General features: G+C 42.8%; 2 protein-coding genes across 3 annotated transcripts; both read left to right on the top strand.

The window, feature by feature from the left end:
• Nucleotides 1-468: 468 nt before the first annotated feature.
• On the top strand, nucleotides 469-6,962 carry LOC122028776 (CCR4-NOT transcription complex subunit 10-like). 2 transcript variants are annotated; one of them, XM_042587659.1, is made up of 7 exons: nucleotides 469-738; nucleotides 851-1,055; nucleotides 2,141-2,227; nucleotides 2,681-2,863; nucleotides 2,969-3,055; nucleotides 3,136-3,207; nucleotides 4,761-6,962. In XM_042587659.1, exons 2-7 carry the CDS (start codon nucleotides 852-854, stop codon nucleotides 6,672-6,674), a joined length of 2,547 nt encoding a protein of 848 aa, XP_042443593.1. In that variant the 5' UTR covers nucleotides 469-738; nucleotide 851; the 3' UTR covers nucleotides 6,675-6,962. The 2 variants fall into 2 exon arrangements, with proteins under 2 accessions (XP_042443593.1, XP_042443594.1); XM_042587660.1 differs by lacking the exons at nucleotides 469-738; nucleotides 851-1,055 and having other exon boundaries at nucleotides 2,141-2,247.
• Nucleotides 6,963-8,286: 1,324 nt separating this feature from the next.
• On the top strand, nucleotides 8,287-9,035 carry LOC122029827. Its single transcript, XM_042588959.1, has one exon. It carries the CDS (start codon nucleotides 8,309-8,311, stop codon nucleotides 8,834-8,836), a length of 528 nt encoding a protein of 175 aa, XP_042444893.1. The 5' UTR covers nucleotides 8,287-8,308; the 3' UTR covers nucleotides 8,837-9,035.
• The last annotated feature ends 12,360 nt before the right edge of the window (nucleotides 9,036-21,395 follow it).

Below are 21,395 nucleotides of genomic sequence, written 5' to 3'. Positions count from 1 at the left end.
ACTTGTTTGATTGTTTAAAATTTTTAGTTGTTTGTTTGGTTATTGAGTTTGATAATTTAAATTTATTTATTTATTTTATTTTATTATTTATTTAACATATTGAAGAGAGTTTTATTAATGAATATGATTCATGAAATTGTTTACGAACGTTGTTCATGAATGTTAATAAGCTGAACACATATGTGTTCAAGCTTATTTGTTTAGTTTAACGAGCTGTGTATATTGAACGAATATAAATAAGTTCTTATCAAATCGAACACCAAATTTATTCATGAATGTTTGATTCATTTACGGCCCTAAGCATAGTTTACATAGTGCATAATTTTAAAAAGAAAATTGAAGAAAAAAGTATGGACGAGAGTCATTTGGGTATTTTTGAAAATAAAAATTGACAAATAGTTTTTAATCTAAGCACGTGAGTGTCACGCGCGGATAAAAATGCGACCCAATCACGATCTGCTCTTCTATCCTCTCCAACCTCACCATCTCCGCATCTCCCTCACTTTCTGTTGTATATACTCGCTCGCCGACTTCTCGGCCCTTTCTCTTCCGCCCCGTCGCAATCTCCCTCTCCGACGGCGGTGACGCCGGCGATCTCCAAGCTCCACTCGCTCAGTACCTCTCAAATATTCTCCTGCGAGTTCATATCGTCGCCACTCCGTACCCTAACCCTAGCCCTCTTCTGCTCTTCAAAACCCTACAATTGCCACCGAAAACCTTGCTCATCCGCTCCCCTAGGTCACACCTGGGTCCCCTCTATCCCCCGATCCCTACTTCCCCTATTGCTGCTTTGCTGATATTATACGCGCAACTCGCTGCTAGGGATCTGATCGAACGTGTCAATCTGTAGAATGGAAGCTAAGGATTCGCCAGCCTCTCCCTCGGCCGCGGCGGCTCTAACCGGGACCACGGATGGGCCTGCCAACGACGAAGGGAATCTCTCCGATGCCAAAGGGCTTGCCAAGGAAGCTGCTTTCTTGTTCCAGAACCGGCGGTTCCAGGAGTGCGTTGAAGTATTGAGCCAGATTTTTGACAAAAAGAGGGGTGATGCGAAGGTGCTTCTAATTTATCTTTCCTTATACTGTGATTCTGCTGTATGGTACGTTTCTGGTTAGGGGGATTCCGAATACTAATTCTCAATGGAAAGTGCTGCTCGAATGACGACTTAACTGTTTGTAGAATAGATACTTGAAGAAGACAAGTCTCTTTTAGTCCAATAATTACTTCAAGCATTTATACCAATCTTCTAACATATGCAGACAATACTACATATCCAAACTATGAGCAAACGAAAGGTCCTTTATGATGAAAAATATATAAGATTTTGGGGCTTAAAAAATGGAGAAAAGATGAACCGAGCTTGCACATGGCTTAATGACCTAAGGATATCTTTTATGAAATTGCAGCAAATGCATGATGGATGTAATTCTGCGGTGAGACCAACAAGTAAGAGCAACAAGATTTTAACTTTCTCTATGGTCAACCTTGCATAACGGAACTTGTAGATTCCTATTCTGTGTTGTTTGCTATGAAGAAGAGTGTACTGTAATCATGTGTGAACTGTGGATATTGTAGATTTTAGAGTCAAAGTCATCAGCCTCATTTGTCATTGATTTAACCTGTATTTTAGTTGAAATATAATTCGACTTCAACTCTTAAGAATTTTACACTGACTGTATTGTACTTGGTTTTTCTCCATACAAAAATCAATTGACCAGTTATTATACAAATAAAGAATGTAAAATTCCCCAAATTTGTTCTATTTTAATTGAAATCTCATTGCTTCCCAAAGATGACAGTGATCCAATGATTCTTTGCTAGGTTTGATATGAAAGAAGAAATTGCATATTTGGTATCCACACTTCTACTTTTTGTGCGAAGGCTTTTACACTGTTTGTCTTTAGCTCCTAATAGTTGCAACTCAGGGTTTGATGTTGTTTCTCCCTGTCAAAATGTATTAATTGGTTGCTATATGAAGCAAGTCTATTTTCCTCAAATTATTTCTATTTTAACTAATATCTTACTCATTTTTAAAGTTCATGATGATTTGTTGTTGACTTGCATACAAAAGAAGAGAAGTTTATTTACTATGTGTAGTTCTTGTTTGAGTGAACTCTTAATCATTTTCTATTTATTTCAGGTTCTTCATAACATTGCTGTTGCAGAATACTTTCGAGATGGTTGCACTGATCCTAGGAATCTCCTTGATGCATTAAACAAGGTTAAAGTAAGTTTACTGAATCACAGGTAATTGGTTTTTTGAATTAATTTATGAAGATATTTTCTCATCTTCATACTGACATTCTTGAGGAAACAAATTGTTAAACATTAAAGCTATAATCATATTAAATATATGATATTATATTACATGATTATACTCAACATGTATGATAAGGTTAAACATGATCTTTAGAATCATCCATTCTGCTATAGCAGAAAAGGCTGTTGTTCCTTGGGAATCATGTCTTCTCCAAATCATGGTATTTTGAATATTGCTAATATTTTATTATCTATTTCATGTAATTTCACCATTTTCTCTATCTTTTTTCAAAGTCGGAAATAATTTAATCCATGTTTATCCATTCGGTCAATATTCTATGATTTCTTAAACTAGCATTGTTCTTGCAACTGAAAAGATATTTTACATGCACTCTTTGATTAATAACTATATTGGTTATAGGAGCAAAGTGAAGAGCTTGCGCATACTTGTGTGAACCAGACCGACTCTGAGAATAGCTGCCTAGGCTATATGGTTTCAGGGTCTAAAGCTAATAGTGCTTCAATTCATCAAAGTGTTGCTATAAATAGCAGTAGAGTTGTCTTTGCCCAAGAGTTTGATGTTTCAGTAACAATGCTGAATATTGTATGTAGTTCAATGCATTTTGTCTAAATTTTTCTTTCCATAATTAGTGAATGAGTTAATAAATTGCTCTCTTCTTAGTATTTTTGTTAATTTGGTTCTTCACAGGCAATCATTCTCTACCATATCCATGAGTATGCACAGTCATTATCTGTTCTCAAAAAGCTGTTCCAGAATATCGAGCCAATTGAAGAGGTATGCCTTAATTTAATCATCTTATGAGTTATTGATAAGATGATTCTTTTTATTCTGCCTTGCTATTTTTTCCTATGCAGCAAATAGCTCTCCGTGTATGCCTTCTTCTACTGGATGTTGCATTAGCTTGTGAAGATATTTTACAAGTCTCAGTAAGTTTCTTTGTAATCAACACCTTTTACTTTTTTATTTTTCTCAATGATGTCTCTTTTATTTTTTTTTTAAATTCACAAAATGCAACTGCTGCAATATCTGTTTTTTAGTTACTCAATCTGATTTAGATTTTTAAACTTGAACAGTTGAGGGATTGTTATCAGTAGCTTTTAACATATGGGTAATTTGGCTTGGCTGGTCAAATTTCCTTGCATTTGTAAATATAATTGGATCTCATTTCTTTTGGTGTCCAAATGGCTTTTTGTGTATTTTGTGGTTTTGAAGCATAGTTTATTTAAATATGCTTGACATGCTATTTAAGCTTCTCTATGATAAATTTCCTGAATTTTCAAGAGAGTTAGCTTGTTATTGAAATGTTGCATGTACGATTTTAGCACTTCTCCTGAGGTTTACAGCATCATAGTTACACTACTGGCTTTTATATACTTATTTGTATATCATTGCTTAGCCTGCTAGTTAAGTTTTTTCTTGTGGTTTATTGTCCAATAACTTTAGCTGATTGCCTGATGTAGTCTTGCTTTGTAGATCTCTCTATATATTATCTTTTGGTTTAGAAAGATACTATCTGCATCCATTATTTTTACGAATATTTTCAATTGGGAAGCTAGGATGCTCGATGTCCATAGTCCTTCATGCACATGTATGGTGGTTTATAGTGTATATATTTTGTGGTTGTCCCTCTCTTAGATGATTAGTCATTTTGGGACAATATGGGCTCTATATATTGAGAGGGTGCCCTCTCCAGATTAGTTATTTCAGAATAATATGGACACCCCACTTTAACAGAGAAGTATGTTCAAGTATACTAAATGATTTTATGGTTCAAGTTTACCTGCTAACTTTTGTTCTTTGTGTAGGATTTCAACTTTGTTTATCAGAGCCATAAAACTTTCATTCTTTGGGCAATCTTAAACTGGCAACTTTTTAGAGTTGCGGGGAAAGCCTTTTGGTGATTAGTTACTGGCCTTGACATAATGATTCTCTTTCTCCAAACCCAGTAAGAAATATCACAAAGAAAAAATATCATAAAAATTAGCTTGTTTTCTTTGAAACTAATTAATGTCATTTTTGAAATCTAGGTCTATTAATGGATAATTTATGTAGTTCCATTTGCGAAATACGTGCACAAAGAGATCTACCAACATTTAGAACAACTTTCTAACATTATCACACTGTTTTTTATAACCTATCAGAATTATCTTAATGCATAGTGGTTAGTGCTGAAAAGAGTGACGATAGTAGTAGGCAAAGGCAATGTAAAAGCTAAATCCTGCCTGTATTTTTATTAATGTGAAGAACTTGTCATCAGTTTGGAATGAATTGCAGGGAATTTAATGTTAGCTAACAACCTAACCTGAAGGATGGAGAATATATAGATGATAAAATGGAAGAGTATCAAATGAATCCAATCACATATCTATTTACATCTTGGATTTGTTGAGCTTATTTACCATGTGAAATGCAATGTCTGCTTTAAGATATATTTTTTTTCTATTCTTTCATGTTCAAGCATTTTATGCTTTTTTTTCAGGATGTCATTCAGTATCTGGAAAAATCTTTGGGTATTGCTCGTGCTGTTGGACAACTAGATAGTGGTAGCAGCACTCAACAACAGCCTAACCAAGTACTGAAATTTTCAATTACAAGCAACGTCACTGCTCCAGATGCCTCTACGGATTCAACTAATGGAAATGCTTCCGAAAATGCTTTGGGAAGAACTTTACCTGATGAGAGTTTGGAATATGAGACGTTATATTCGACACTGGATACTGGTAGCGAAAACATGGAGAGGCCCATTTCAAATGACAATTTGAAGTTGTCACCTGATCAAGAAGCTTCTGCTATCGACCTTAAGCTAAATTTGCATCTTTACAAGGTTCAATTGCTGCTTCTTGCAAGAAACCCGAAGGCTGCAAAGCGTGAAATCAAGCTTGCTATGAACATAGCACGGTTTAGAGATTCATCGACAACACTTCTTTTGAAATCTCAATTGGAGTATGCTCGTGGCAACCATCGGAAAGCTATAAAACTTTTGACAACAACATCCAATAACAGGTCTGATCAAGGAATGCTTTGTATGTTCAACAACAATATGGGATGCATTTATCAACAACTCGGCAAATATCACATTTCAAGTTTGTTTTTCTCTAAGGCTTTGAAATGTAATGCCGCTATTCAATCTGAGAAGTCTCTGAAACTTTCCACCTTCTCTCAAGAAAAGTCACTATTCATATTGTATAATTGCGGTTTGCAATACCTACTTTGTGGTAGACCATTGGTTGCAGCTCAATGTTTTGACAAGTCCAAACCAATATTTTACACCAGACCCATTCTATGGCTTCGGTTTGCGGAATGTTGCTTGTCAGTGCTGGAGAAAGGTCTTCTAGGAAAGTGTGGTTCTTCATCATCAGAGGGTGAAGTGGTTAAGGTTCATGTAGCTGGATCAGGCAAGTGGAGGCACTTGGTGATCGATGATCTGAGCTCCACAAATAGATACCTTAAGTGCTCGGGAGAGGATGGTGTAGTCATTCCAGATGGAAAACTTAGACTTACACTCCCTTTTGCGCGCCGGTGTTTACTCAATGCTCTTTATTTGTTGGATTGTACTGAAAAGTCACAGCCAACTGCAACTCTATCAAGTCAAGAAGAGTCCAATCAGCCAACCTCTGCCAGTGCCAAGTATATGAGCCAGAAGAATGCGGTGACAAGTGATTCTAAGGCATCTAATGTAGCATCTGCCTCCATACCCACGACTAATGGTGAACTTAGAGAAACTAAGGGGGGTACACTCTCAAATATGATATTACAAAGCTCTATTTCGTTGCCTGAGGAAATGTGTAGGAAGGAAAGAAACATGATAAGGCAGGCTGTCCTGGCCAACTTAGCATATGTGGAGCTGAGTTTAGGAAATCCAGTGCGAGCATTATCTGCTGCAAAAGAAATTCTGCAACTGCCAGATTGCTCCAAAATGTACATATTTCTAGGCCATGTATATGCTGCAGAAGCACTTTGCTGTCTGAATCGAGTCAGAGAAGCAGTTGAGCATTTGTTCATTTATGTTTCAGAAAAGAATGAAGTCCAGTTGCCTTACAGTGAAGAAGACACGGAGAAGTGGAGAATAGATAAGAGCGGGGATGCATATGAGTATGCTGGTACTCATAATGGGAAAAGTGCTGAAGTCCAAGGCATGATCTTTCTGAAGCCTGAAGCAGCTCGTGGAGCGCTCTATGTAAATCTAGCTGCATTGGCTGCAATACAGGGAAATGCTGAGCAAGCCGATATGTTTGTGAACAAAGCCCTGAGTGCACTGCCCGATAATCATAGAGCTGTGCTCGGTGCCATCTATGTTGACCTCCTACTGAGGAGAACACACAATGCTGTAGTTAAGTTGAGACAGTGTAGGCATGTCAGATTCTTTCCTGCTCATCTAACGAGCAGCTCATGATTGTACCAATCCTTAGTTTGATTATGTTACCCTAATCCTAATGGAACTTTTGCTAGATGAGAATTTTGGGTTATATGATACAACCATACAAACATTACTTTGTAGAATAAGCTTTGCTGTTTAGGATTTGGTAGCCCACCACAGTCTTCTGTTCCTAATCACATTCATTTTTTGTTTGTTTTCTGATGTGAAAGGTTATTCCGTTGCTAGTACTGATATTGTAGTTCCTCTCAGACTATTGTATGAGGCCCGGTGTGAACTTGTGGGCAAAAAATTAGTTTTGTATTATGTCACGAATAATCTATCTAGCATTATTTTTTTTGAGTGGCAAATGTGGTGCTTTCCATTTCTCTATTTGTTTCTCTTTTGAGTGGAAAAAGAGCGTCAAATCTGGTGCCTATCCTTCTAGAAGCGTGAGAATTTTTGTTTTTGCTTTTCATAGATCAGGCGTCATTGAGATTTGTTGGCAGGCCGAAAGAAATCTTCCATGGGAAATCATATTGAGGAGTGCTCCATAGGATTAGGATTCTGATGGGAATTGGCGAGAACCACGTCAACACCGATCAACGGTTGATCAGATGGGTTAAAAAGAAAATGTTGCCGTCTGCATGGGAGACTCGAGAGAGAGAAGTTAAACAGATCAATTTGATGAAAAATGAGAATCGCTTCCGGCCGTTTCAGTTACCTTCTCTTGCTGGTTCTAACGTAGATTGCCTGGCAAATACTCAAAACGTAGGTTGGTATAGTAATAAGGTCGCCACCGCTTTCTGTCAAAAGCACGGCCCCGTAGAGGACATGTTCAGATATGGCCCTCTGACAATACATGAAGCCTTGCATATTTCCCTTTTATAGTTCCGGTTAATCAATGAGAATGATTTGATTGAATAAGTGGAGGAGAGACATTCTGCAACGGATATTCTCATGCCCCGGACCAGTATGCAGAGGAGGCTTCCGGATGGGAATGCTCTAACTTGTAATGGAACGGTAAAGTATTAGATTAAGTCGATCTTTCCGGGATTGGTGCATGGCCCGCCCAGACACATGAGATATATGCTCCAAGCGGGGGCAGACACATCAATGGCCAAATTGCTTCGCTTGGCACATCAATCCCGAATCGATTTGCTTTGTTTTCAAAATAATCAATGGCCGAATTGCTTTGCTTGGCCCACAAACCTTGACTCTTCTTCCCAGATTCTTGCGAAGAACGGCTCTCAGTCAAAGACTGCTACTTGGCAACCGGGAAGAATCCATGCAATTTAATAGCATCTGTTGACTCATCACTAGTGTAGACTTTCAGTGGCCTAATTCCATTCGCAGTTTGACTCGTCTTTGTTCGAGTCACGTCAAGTTGATGATGATGTCTATAAGCTTTAATTATGCTTAGACACAAAATTAAAATTAGTATGGTTTTATAATTAGGAGGTTTAATTGGTATGAATTATCCACTACCAGCTGTTAATTATCAGGAAGGTTATTTTAGAGAAGAACGTTAAATAGTAGTTGATTCGTTAAAATGTCCTTTAATTTCGCAGTACTGACCCTAAGCTACAGTTTATTGACAGATATGCCCTTTTGTTTTTGTCTTTATAAAGGCGGTCGTGTTGCACGATCGACTGGCAGTGCCAGTTATCCAAATGGCGAGCCCTTCCCGGAGAACCACCGCCCGAGTCCTCCGGTCGGCCTCCTCCGCCGCCGACTCCTCTCCCTTGTCCGCAAGCCTTTCGCATCACCGATCCAGTTCTCCCTCCCGCCTCCACATCGCCGGATCCGCTCCATCCGGGAAGACCCCTTCCGTCCGTTTCGCCCTTGAGCGATCGGGCTCCCCACGCCGCTCCCTCGCGGCCGTCGACCGCCGGCCTGCCCCCGTTCGCCGCACCTGCATGTGCTCCCCCACCACCCACCCCGGCTCCTTCCGCTGCAGCCTCCATAAGGGCCTCCGCTTCTCGCACCACCGCTCTGCGCCCGCGGCGTCGAATCGCCTCAACGCCCGCCGATCCGCGATGACGAACTCGCTGGTCCGGATCGGGGCCGTCGAGGGCGAGTGGGTTAGGCGCGCACTCGCCGCCCTCATCCGGCCGTCCTCGCACCAACAGAGGCGGAGGGAGGAGTTCCGACCGCGCCCCACCCGCCTCTCCGTCATGTCCACGGCCGACGACCGCTAGATCTCCGCCGATCTGGACTCAGGTTTTTGCTGAAATCCGATCCCTTTTTTTCTCTCCAGGCGCATCATCTCCGTGGCGGAATCCGATCATTTTAGAAATCAGATTCTTCTCTATCCCCTTTTTTCACTTGGGACTTGTATCGATTCTTCCTCCGTGATCTTATAATTCAATAAAAAGGAAGCAAATACATCTCAAAACCCATCGATCTGTAAATCTCACAAAAGCCTTAAACGGATCGATCTATTATTTTTTTGTTTTTTTTTAATTTATTGTTCATGGTATTTTTGAGTCCAGAGAAACGTGTTGTCCTCGCCCGTTACGAGTTGCGTGATGCGTTTAAGCCTCACGCCGCCGTTATAAATTCACTTAATTGGTGGTAATTAATTTCATTAAACAACACTCAATTTTCAACACTTTTACGGAAAAAATAATTATTGGGCTTGATATTTTTTTTTTCAATGGAAGTGGATGTGCATTTACTTCGATCAAAAAAGCGAGATCATTTTAATTAAAACTAGCAAGAACAATGAACGAATTAAATAATTTTTTTTCTCATGGAAGAAGCACATTCGTGGGATGGAAGTCAAATTGTGGAAGTGCATAATGAAAGATATTTGAGAAAAGAAAATAAGATAATAACAATTTAGGTATATAATTCAATGTCCTGTTTACTTTTATAAAATTAAGAGAAAAATGTTTTTCAATGACAATGATTGTATTATTACAATTAATAGTGACTATATTAATATCTTTTCAAATAAATAAATAAATAAATAAATAAATATATATATATATATATATAGAAGTAATTAAATGCATAAAAGGAAGGATTAAATCGAGGAAAACCGCCAGAGGATTAGTCAATCGTGATGAGACATGAGTCACCCGGTGTGTTTTATTTAATATCATTCCTTATTTTGACTGGATGTTAATTTTATCTTACCCTATCTTGTTCGAAAATGAAAAGGGTGCAAAATTAAAGATATAATAGCTTCGCTGACCAGTTCCAAAATGAGAAGGTGGAAAATTAAAGATATAATAGCTTCCAGTTGAAGGCTTAACTCTGCTCTACAAAATAAATAATATTAGTATCGGATCATAAAAGGGATCCTCGATGTTGGTCCTCCAACATTAAATGTCAATCACCGGAATATGAAAAAAAGTGAAGCAACTGTAGAATTATGCGTAAACAGTAGATAATGCGTATCTCTGTCGATAATGGATCCTTTTATATAGAGCCCAGATGGGTGACGTGCACGCTTCTCGAGGTATGGACACGCTCTCCGATACTCCTATGAAAGGATTTGTCAGAAAAGTACCTATGACAACATACCTTAACAAGACATGTATATCCCTGACAAGACAGTAAAAGCTTCCACTGTACGATCCACCTGTCGACCATGTCTCGTGTCAACGACACTACCTTCCAAAAGAATGTCGAGAGATACTACAGTCGCCTCGTTGCTTGGCCGAGCAAGGTAGCCGCTCGGCCGGGACTTCACTTCGTCCATGGCTAGGTCCCGTTGCTTGGTCGCGCAGGGGTAGCCGCTCGGCCAAGATCCCTCCGCTCTGTCGACCTCAGTTGTTCTCTCGTGCGGTGACTGTGTAGTAATTTGTCCTCCCCCATTCGTACCAGCAATCCGGTCCCCGTTGGTGTCCTGCTACTCCATATTGAGCGTCGGTTGTTTTACGTATCACCCATAGCTGGGCGGGTGGTCTGCTTGGACATGTCTCCTGTCCGTCAGGCCCTGACTGCTCGATGGGCCATTGCAATTGTCTTCCGTTTGACACTTTGACACCTAGACATTTACCACCTTGATTTTGACCTCCACCATGACAGTTGACCCCATGTCAGGTAGGCCTCCCTCCATCGCCGTATCACAAGTCTCCCTCTCAAGTCTAGTCGAAGGAGGTTGCAAGTCCACCTGACTGAACTAGTAGAGTCTCTGGCGGTTTCCATGGTTTCGCCGTTCGGCTTCATGTCTTCAGGCTAGGACTGTAATTGCCGCTTGGCCCAAACCCTTCAAAGCAAATTGTGCCTCGGCAATTCGGCTGTGTGATAATTGATTATCCGTTCCGATCGGGCAATGGGTGGCAACACTTGGCGAAAAAAATTCCTTTTCCTTTTCTAGCACTCTTCGGCCGAGCGTCTTGACGTCATCCAGATTTCTTGAAGATCGTGCAAATTTTTGATCATTATTGCCGAGCACGCGAACACCACGTGTCCCACTGTTTGCCGTCGCATGCTTGACGTGACCGGCGGATATTCGTTGGTGATGTGACAGACGCCTTTTCAAATTCAACGGTTGGATCTTCTCCTAGTTTTTCGCAACCCTAAATCGGATAGCTCATGTCGAACGGCCGTGAGGTTTATAAACCTCACGTGCATCGTCATCACCTTCATTTCGCGTGCCTTCGTCTTCGAGCTCCTTCGCGACACTTCGTTTTCTCTTCTTCTCCGGTGAACTTCCCTGTAAGCTCCTTCACCTTTTGTCATTTGAATCTGTTTGTTCCTCCCCGATTCTGTTTTCGATGGTCAGTGCCTCGCAACCCCCGTTCCTGTATCTGGACACTGGTATACTTCCACCGAGTCCAGGTTCGACGGGGGCGACACTGAGAGTTTGAAATCCTTTTATGAGTTTCCCCTTGGCTACAAAATTGCTCTTCCTTCTGCTTTTGACCGGCCCCATGAACCATCGCCGGATTTTCTATGTTTCTTTAGGGACCAGTTCACCACCGGTCTATGGTTCCATGTCCACCCTTTTTTCTCCATAGTTTGTAAATATTTCGGTATTTCCCTTAATCAATTAGTGTCGAACTCCTTTCAACTGTTGTGCGGGGTAGTAGTCTTATTTCGCCTGCACCTCATTCCTTTGACTCTTCGACTCTTCCATTACTTTTATTACCCGAAATTGTTCGAGCCGAAGACTTTTCTCTTCCAAGCCCGTGTGGGCTTAGTTTTCTTTGATAAAATGTCGTCCTCCAACAAGCATTGGAGAGACTACTATTTCTTCGTTCGCTTTCCCGAGCAGTCGGATTTCCCGACCAGCTGGCAGCTAAAAGTGTCAAACCCTCTGGATCTCAGAAAGTACAAAAGCCGATCGGACTATCTCCAGGCAGCTTTAAGCTTGGCCGGTCAGAAGTACCACATCCACAAGTTCCTGTTGGAGGGCGTCCTCTACATGTTCGACTTGACTCTGATCCGCACGAAGCTTCCGACCAGCCTAGGCATGAACTTTCTTCTCCCAATCTTTGAATCTAACTTATTTTTCCTCCTTTTATGCAGCTCGAGTCATATTGCGAGCGTGTTTGATCGGCAAGTGCAAGCTCGCAGATGCAGAGATCAACGCTGCGGCTGTGGCCGAATCGGAGGGACGTGGCCTGCAACCGGTCAGCTCCCACAAGGATCTGCTCGGTGACGAGGAGGGAACACAAGCATTGGGAGCGGAGGGGGAGCCAGCCAGACGATAGTTACTGCCGACCTTGCGGCCGAACGACTGTTGATGGTTTCGATCGCGGTCACTTCTGTTGAATCGTGACGCACGTGAGAGGTGGGTAAATTGTGTGGTTTCAAAACACTTCTTTTTCGGTTTTAAAAAACTTGAGTATGCAGTGAAAAGTAAGAATTCAAAGAATAAGAAACACGAGAAGAACACAAGCAGTTTTAACTTGGTTCGGAGCCTTCGGCGACTCCTACTCCAAGGCCCAGGTTCCGCGGACCTATCGATGGACAATCCACTAAAAACCTCTTCCGGTACCCACGGAATAGAGAATCGAGTACAAGAAAAGTTAGGCCAAGTGCAACACACTACACTTGTCCGTTTATAATAATTAATTATAATAACAAGATTTTACCAACACTTTTTAGGAATCGAAATGATGCACTTTGTGTTGATGTCTGTCTATCGGGCGCAATCAGAACTCCTCGCGGCAGTCATCGGACTCAGCAGCTTCACAGTAGAGTTGCAGCAAGAGCCGAGAGCAGTCGGAGGCTTAAATATGCACACAGTAGCTTGTATCTACTTGATGTTTTAGTGTCTACTTGAGACTGCCTTATAAAGAGCTTGGAGGGCGCCTCAAATAGCCATAAAAGGCGCCACCAATGAGGCAAAAGCTATCCCGATTTCCTTGGCACTTATTCGTAGCGAAGTCAAATTTTATCCGCGGAGGGCACCTTCCATGAACGGACTATTGCAATTGTCCTCCGTTTGACCCTTTGACACTCAGGCATTTACCACCTTAACTTTGACCTCCACCATAACAGTTGACCCCGTGCCATGTAGGCCTCCCTCCATCGCTGCATCACAAGCCCCCCTCAAGTCTAGTCGAAAGAGGTTGCAAGTCCAACTGACTGGACTGGTAGAGTCTCTAGCGGTTTCCATGGTTTCGCCGTTCGACTTTGTGTCGCCAGGCTAGGATTGTAATTGCCGCTCGACCCAAGCCCTTCAAAGCAAAATGTGCCTCGACCATTGATTGTGTGATAATTGATTATCCGTTCTGATCGAAAATGGGTGGCACACTTGGTGAAAAAAAAAAATTCCTTTTCCTTTTCTTGCGCTCCTCGACCGAGCGTCCTGACATCATCCAAATTTCTTGAAGATCGTGCAAATTTCTGATCATTATGGCTGAACATGCGAACTCCACGTGTCCCACTATCTGCCGCCGCACGCTTGACATGACCATGCGGATATCCGTTGGTGATGTGACATACGCCTTTTCAAATTCAACGACTGAATCTTCTCCTGGTTTTTTGCAACCCTGGATCGGACGGCTCAGGTTGATCGATCGTGAAGTTTATAAACCTTGCGTGCATCACCGTCACCTTCATTTCACGTGTCTTCATCTTCGAGTTCCTTCGCAACGCTTTGTTTTCTCTTCTTCTCCGGCGAACTTCCTTGTAAGCTCCTTTACCTTTTGTCATTTGAATTTGTTTGTTCCTCCCCAATTTTGTTTTCGATGGGCAATGCCTCGCAACCCCCCGTTCTTGTTTCTGGACTCTAGTATACTTTCATCGAGTCCAGGTTTGACAGGGACGATGCTGAGAGTTTGAAATCTACCTATGAGTTTCCCCTTAGCTACCAAATTGCTCTTCCTTTTGCTTTTAACCGACCCATGAATCATCGTCGGATTTTCTATGTTTCTTTAGGAACCAGTTTATCGTCGGTCTATGGTTCCCTGCCCACCCTTTTTTCTCCGTAATTTGTAAATATTTCTATATTTGCCTTAATCAATTAGTGTCGAACTCCTTTCAACTGTTGTGTGGGGTAGTAATCTTATTTCACCTGCACATCATTCCTTTGACTCCTCGACTCTTCCATTACTTTTATTATCCAAAATTTTCCAAACTGGAGACTTTCTCTTCCAAGCCCAGGTGGACTTAGTCTTCTTTGATAAAATGTCATCCTCCAACAAGCATTGGAGAGGCTACTATTTCTTCGTTCGCTTTCCCGAGCGGCCGGATTTCTCGACCAGCTGACAGCTAGAAGTGTCGAACCTTCTGGATCTCAGAAAGTACAAAATTTGATCAGACTATCTCCAGGCAGCTTCAAGCTTAGCCGGTCAGAAGTACCACATCCACAAGTTGCTGCTGGAGGGCGTCCTCTACGTGTTCGACTTGAATCTGAACCACACGAAACTTCCTTCCAGCATAGGTATGTTTTTTCTTCTCCCAATCTTTGAATCTAATTGATTTTTCCTACTTTTGTGGAGTTCGAGTCATGTTGCGAGCACGTCTGACCGGCAAGTGCAAGCTCGCGGACGCAGAGATCAACGCTGTGATTATGGCCAAATTGGAGGGTCGCGACCTGCAACCGATCAGCTCCCACGAGGATCCGCTCGACGACGAGGAGGGAACACAAGCACTGGGAGCGGAGGGGAAGCCAGCTAGATGGCAGCTACTGCTGACCTTACGCCCGAATAGCCGTTGATGATTCCGATCGCGGTCACTTATGTTGGATCATGAAGCACGTGAGAAGAGGGAGGGGTGAATCACATGGTTTTCAAAACACTTCTTTTTCAGTTTTAAAAACTCGAGTACGTAGCGAAAAGTAAGAATTCAAATATTAAGAAACCTGAGAAGAACAAAAGCGGTTTTTATTTGGTTTGGAGTCTTCGGCGACTCCTACTCCAAGGCTCAGGTCTCGCGGAACTATCGATAGACAATCTATTAAAAACCTCTTCCGGTACCATTGGAAGAGAGAATCGAGTATAAGAAAAGTTTGGCCAAGTGCAACACACTGCACTTGTTCTTTTATAATAATTAATTACAATAATAAGATTTTACCAACACTTTTTAGGAATCAAAATGAGGCACTTTGTGTTGATGTTTGTCTGTCGGGTACGATCGGAACTCCTTAGAGCAGTCGTCGGGCTTAGCAGCTTCACAGTAGAGTTGCAGCAAGAACCAAGAGCAGTCAAAGGCTCAAATGTGCATGCAGTAGCTTGTATGTACTTGGTGATTTTGTGCCTACTCAAGACTGCCTTATAAAGGGCTTGGAGGGCGCCTCCCATAGCCATGGAAGGTGCCTTCAATGAGGCAAAACCTATCTCGATTTCCTTGGCACTTATTCGCAGCGAAGTCAAATTTTATCCGTGGAGAGCGCCTTCTATGGTCATAGAAGGCGCCTTCTATGAACAATACCGAGGTGCCTTCTATAGCCATGGAGGGCACCCTCGGGTACTGTTCACCCGAATGCAACTTGCTTGATTTCTTACCCTGCAACAAATGTGTTAGTCCAAATACCCTGCAAGACAAGTGTTAGCACAAATATAATAAATAGAGTAATTAGTTCCCGTCCTCCCAGGACTAGAAATTAGTCAAGGTCTCAGTCTAGGGATCCTAAATGTACCTAAATTAGACCAACGCTTACTGCCCCTCAACTGGGGTGCGCCCTCACTATCACTCTCCTCAAGTGACTTACCTTCACTTACCGTTTGTCAGACATCTGATCAGCCCGTCGACCTGTCTAGACTTCCTGCCAGCTATTCGGTCAGTCCGTCGACCTAGCTGAACTTTCCTACAACATTGAGTTAGCACAATAGATAAAATGGTAAGGTAAAACAACGTTAGCAGAATTCAAGTATAACCTAGGGTTATCTCCTCCTAGGATTGCCTAGCTTCACTAATTAAGACTTCTATTGTCGGACTTTACTCACCAGGACTTCCTCCACCTAACTTTACTCACTAGGGTCCGACTTCACTCACTAGGACTTCTTTCACCTAACTTCGCTCACTAGGGTCCAACTTCACTTACCAAGACTTCCACCACCGAGCTCTTCACTCACTAGGGCCTGACTTTACTCACCAGGACTTCCACTACCTAACTTCACTCACTAGGACCCGACTTCACTCACCAGGACTTCGACCACCTAGCTTCACTCACTAGGGCCCGACTTCACTCACCAGGACTTCCACCACCTACCTTCACTCACTAGGGTTCGGCTTCACTCACCAAGATTTCCACCACCTAGTTTCACTCATTAGGGTCTTGCTTTATTCACCAGGACTTTCACCTCCTAGCTTCACTCACTAGGGTCTGGCTTCACTCACCAGAACTTCTACTACCTAGCTTCACTCACTAGGGCCCGACTTTACTCACCAGAACTTCCATTTTGCCTAACCTTTGGTTAGGATTTACCTTTGCTAGTCATCTAGTCCTGACTAGACTTTTCTCTCCCAAACATCAAGTCCTGTTTGGATCAACCCATGGTCAAATTGACCAAACTTAGGTATATTGTCAAACATCGAAATCCTAGAGGTTGATTGCACCAACAACTTCAGAGTCAGCTACCTCCAGTGAACCCTTGCGATAGCGCAAGAGACACCGAGTGGAAGGTTCCTCCCGATCTGTGACTTCTACCCTGCAAACCCCAACACCAGTGGTCTCTCGACCCTCCTCCGAGCGGGGTGAGCCCTCCATTCCTCCTCTCGAGCAAGGAAATGCAAAACTCCTTGCTTTCATATCATCCGATCGGACACCTTCGCTGTCCTCGCTGCCTCAGGGGGGACGATTTGCACGCCGCCAGTCGCCTTCATTCCACCATCTTTGCTGGTTGCCCAAGTGTCCCGCATCCAACTAGTTCCAGGGTCCCAGTCTTTGGGCAGGGTTACTTTAGACCCTATGGCCCGAACAGCCAGAGACAAATAACGACAATCATCCATTTGCCGATCGACGAGTATCGCAGTGCGAACGACCTAGCATCCCTCACCCCTGAGCACCAGATAAGGATCCAAGGGCCGCTCGCACAGATATGGGTCGATGCTCGAGCTCGTTCGACAGTCATCTCTCTGGGGGAGCTCGCCAACAGTCACACTCAGATATCTATCGGGGTATGCACACATGCTTCTGCACTTACTCTTTATCCATTAGTTCCTTGCAATTTTCTTGTTGCTGCAGTTTTGGACGGAGAGCGTGGCCATGTGCCACAGGCTTGCTATTTGGAGCACGAAGTCCAGCAGCTGTGTGCTCCAAGCGGCCAATCGTCTACTTCTTAGGCGCACGTGGAGCAAAATGAGCACTGAGATGACCCAATTAAAGGCCGATTTGAATAAGAGCTTTAAGCTGCTGGAGGTGGAGAGGGACAAAAGTGCCGAGCAAGCAACTCAGCTGACACGGCTCAACAAGCAGGCCAGCACCTTCGAGTCCAAGATCTACTCGGCCAACACGAGGATGCTCCGGGCTATCGAAAACTTGGAAATCAAGAACAAAGAGTTTCAGGTGATGGCTTAAAATATGAAGGAGGTGGAGGCCTCGCTAAATGCCGAGCGAGAGGATCGGTTGGCCAAGCGCTCTACCGTGAAGACCCAGCTTGCTGCAAAGGATGAGGAGCTTGCCAAGTTGAAGGTGGAGCTGGAGGCATCCCAAACGACCCTTGAGACTTATCAGGGTGATGAGTCCAACCGATTTGAGCTCATGTAGCGGGCTTACCTCCACTCGGATACCTTTAATTAGCAGCTCACCGATTGGGTGCTCCGTGTTAGGATCGATGATCTCGGCTAGAGAGGGGGGTGTTAATAGCCGACCCCAAATTCACGTTTCTTTCTACAAATCAAGTTAGCGCAGCGGAAATAACAAATAGAAACGAAAAAGGAGAAGCAAACCTCAACACGAAGATGTAACGAGGTTCGGAGATGATACTCCTACTCCTCGGCGTGTCCGTAAGGTGGACGAAGCCTATCAATCCGTCGGTGGATGAGTCCCCGGAAAATCGGCTAATATAAACTCCTTATGGGTGGAGAAACCTCGCCACAAAAGCTTACAACAGCAAGAAGGAGTACAACAGTAGAGAAAGCAAACAAGAACAATCGAAATGTAAAACCCCTTTGCTTGCCTTCTCGTTGTCGACTGGAATCCTGATGAAGCAGCAACTTCTCGGATCCAAGCTCAGCTAGAAAACCAGCAGAAAGCTCACCCGAAGCTTCGGCAGTGAGAGCTCAGCAAAGCGCTCGCAGAAGGAACCAGGAAGAACTTGCAGAAGCAAGAAGGAAGAAGAGAGAGTACACTGTAGAAGCCCTTGAACTCCTTTTATATCCTACACTCAACCTGCACTGCACCTGCGAAGAACAGAAGACAGAAGACTAGCCGTTGTGTCACAACGGCTAGGACCTGGACCGATCAGCACACCTGATCGGTCCAGACCTCTGATCGGTCTTGGGGACCGATCAGGCTATGTCCTGATCGATCAGCACACTTCACAGAGAGTTGCGCAACTCTCTATGCGTGCCCTGATCGGTCCCGGGGACCGATCAGGCTTCATGCTGATCGGTCCCCAGACCGATCAGTAAGCTCACAGAGGCAATGATCGCTTTCTGATCGGTCTCCAGACCGATCAAGAAATCACAGTATCACTGGATCGGTCACCCGACCGATCCAGGTCTTGGTTTTTGCCCAAACCAAGTCCAAACCAATATCCGGTCAACCTTGACCTATTGGTACATCATGCTTAGCATCCGGTCACTCCCTTTACCTGCTAAGACTCTCCACCAAGTGTCCGGCCAATCCCTTGACCTACTTGACCTTCTCAACACCAGATGTCTGATCACCCTTGATCCATCTAGATTTTCCCTTGCCCGGCTTCACTCACCAGGACTTTCACATAGCTTCACTCACTAGGGTTTTCACCTGGCTTCACTCACCAGGTTTTCCAATCTGCCCGGCTTCACTCACCAGGACTTTCCAACTGCCTGGCTTCACTCACCAGGACTTTCCCACTGTCTGGCTTCACTCACCAGGACTTTCCGAACTGCCTGGTTTCACTCACCAGGACTTTCCGAACTGCCTGGTTTCACTCACCAGGGTTTTCACATCCGGTCCAGAGAACGAGCTACCGAGCTCTCTCTGACCACAGTTCGGAGAACGAGCTACCGAGCCCTCTCCGACTTCCACTTCTGGTCCGGAGAACGAGCTACCGAGCCCTCTCCGACTTCCACTTGCCAAGTTCCCATACTTGGACTTCTCCGTGCCAAGTCTCCATACTTGGACTTTCTCCCGTGCCAAGCTCCCTGCTTGGACTTTTCCCGTGTCAAGCTCCCTGCTTGGACTTTTCCCGTGCCAAGCTCCCTGCTTGGACTTTTCCGAGTCAGGTCAACTCACCTCGGGTCAATCAGGTCAACCTAGACCTAAGGTTGCACCAACAATCTCCCATTAAAATACAACTCTTTTGTTCTTGTCTAACATCAAAATACAACTCGAGTCAGGTCAATTCGAGTCGGGTCAACCAGGTCAACCTTGACCTAAGGTTGCACCAACAATCTCCCCATTTTTGATATTTGACAATACCTTTAAGTTAGGCTAATCCAATAGCCTCAACTTTCCTCATGCCACTAGGTAATGAAACATAAGTTACATCCTTACATTCTCCTTCTAAGAAGGCAACCTCCTTCTTAGATAATGAAGGCATAACTTAAACCCTTCATTCTCCCCCTATTGACACACATCAACAAACTCTCCCCCTGAAGAGTAAGTTATCGTTGTTCACAACTTCACTCGTCGTGATCAACAAACTCTCCCACTAACTCCAATGTTCTTCCTTGAACATTCTCTAGACATTCTTCCCCTTTTTGACACACATCAAAAGGAGTGAATCAAGGTCAAGAGTTTCTTCCTAATGAAAGTCCCATACCTTTCATTGAAACCCTTAATTTCCCCCTTGACACTAAATTCAACAATCAACTTAGTGATAATCCCATATCACTCATCCTCAAAAATTTCGACGAGTAAAAACCCTCCCTAAAAGTCAACTCCTCCTTGACTAATAAGTAAAACTCCCCCTTGACCATTGCACCAACAATGTCTTGGAGAGTTTCAACCCTTTAGAAATTCTAAAAACACCAATTCCCGAGCTGAAATTTCAGACAAACAGTCGAAATTCAGCAGGTTGGCACGCCCTGATCGGTCACCAGACCGATCAGGCTCCCTCTGGATCGGTCACAGTGACCGATCCAGGCTCCCCTGGACCGATCAGAAACCCTTCTGATCGGTCCACAAACCTGATAAAGGTCTGATAAGTTCTGATTACTCTCCATGAAATTCAGAAACCTCTAGAAAATTACAGAAAATTCCAAAAATTGTGAAATTTTGATGATACATTCCTCATAACATATACTATCATGGAAAAATAGTTTTCTATGAAAATAACTTCCATTTTTCAATCTTGATACAAAGTTCAAAAGTCTTTGAAATAGCTCAAAGTTAACTCATATTTGTATCACTTTGCTCAATGATGAGAGCTATAACTAGAAAAGCTTCATCAAGGTTTTTCAAATCAATTTTGAAATGATTTTAAACCCTTCAATTTAGGATCATAATCTTAGGGCTAAATGTACATGACTTGTACATAAGCTTTCTCTATGATCCCCAATTAGAATTAGGCTCATCTAGGTACAAGAACTATGTACCTTGATCCTAACTCACAATCCTAATATCTCACACACATCTAAGGTGTATCAAACACATCCAAGTCAATTTTGATGTGAGATATGGGTTTAGGTTAGCTTAATCTAAGTTCTCATGCATTTTTCTAAATAACAATTTGATCTCCATATCAAATTGTGTTTTAGTCCTTAAATCAATTTTATTGATCATTAATGCATAAGATGATGACATGGCATATAATTGTATCATAAATGGAAATATGTGCCAATGTCATGATGTCATGGCATAAAGTATGGAATTTAAATAAATCATGACATTTAACTAACCTAAGCATTATCATGACATCTCAAATGATCATAAAATAAATATGATGTCATGACATGGCATATGGCAAACAATATATGGCAAATAACATGTCAAGGTATAGAAAATACCTAATTCTAGCCTTAGTTGCCATTTTTGATAATTTTGATCATTTTGCCATAAATTCTATATTCCTAAGTGTAATAGACCTAAAATCATATCCTCAAGACTTTTAGATCACTGTGTGCCAACTAGATTGACTCTAGAAAATTCCTCAAATGTGGTTGGCACATTTTAATCATCTTAGGAATAATTGTTAATTTCATTTTCAAGGCTTGATTACCCCTTGAAAATTCCTCAAATGCCACCTTTTGCTATGAATA

Source organism: Zingiber officinale, chromosome 10B, assembly GCF_018446385.1.
Source record: "Zingiber officinale cultivar Zhangliang chromosome 10B, Zo_v1.1, whole genome shotgun sequence".
In the NCBI taxonomy this organism is placed as follows: Eukaryota; Viridiplantae; Streptophyta; class Magnoliopsida; order Zingiberales; family Zingiberaceae; genus Zingiber; species Zingiber officinale.
This window is presented reverse-complemented; position numbering and strand designations above follow the sequence as displayed.

What these genes read in the sequence shown, in the direction of transcription:
- LOC122029827 (XM_042588959.1), top strand. Translation starts at nt 8,309, where the DNA reads ATGGCGAGCCCTTCCCGGAGAACCACCGCCCGAGTCCTCCGGTCGGCC.
- LOC122028776 (XM_042587659.1), top strand. Translation starts at nt 852, where the DNA reads ATGGAAGCTAAGGATTCGCCAGCCTCTCCCTCGGCCGCGGCGGCTCTA. An exon ending in AAAAGAGGGGTGATGCGAAG is followed by an intron (nt 1,056 to 2,140) that starts GTGCTTCTAATT and finishes TATTTATTTCAG; the next exon opens with GTTCTTCATAACATTGCTGT. An exon ending in ATATCGAGCCAATTGAAGAG is followed by an intron (nt 3,056 to 3,135) that starts GTATGCCTTAAT and finishes TTTCCTATGCAG; the next exon opens with CAAATAGCTCTCCGTGTATG.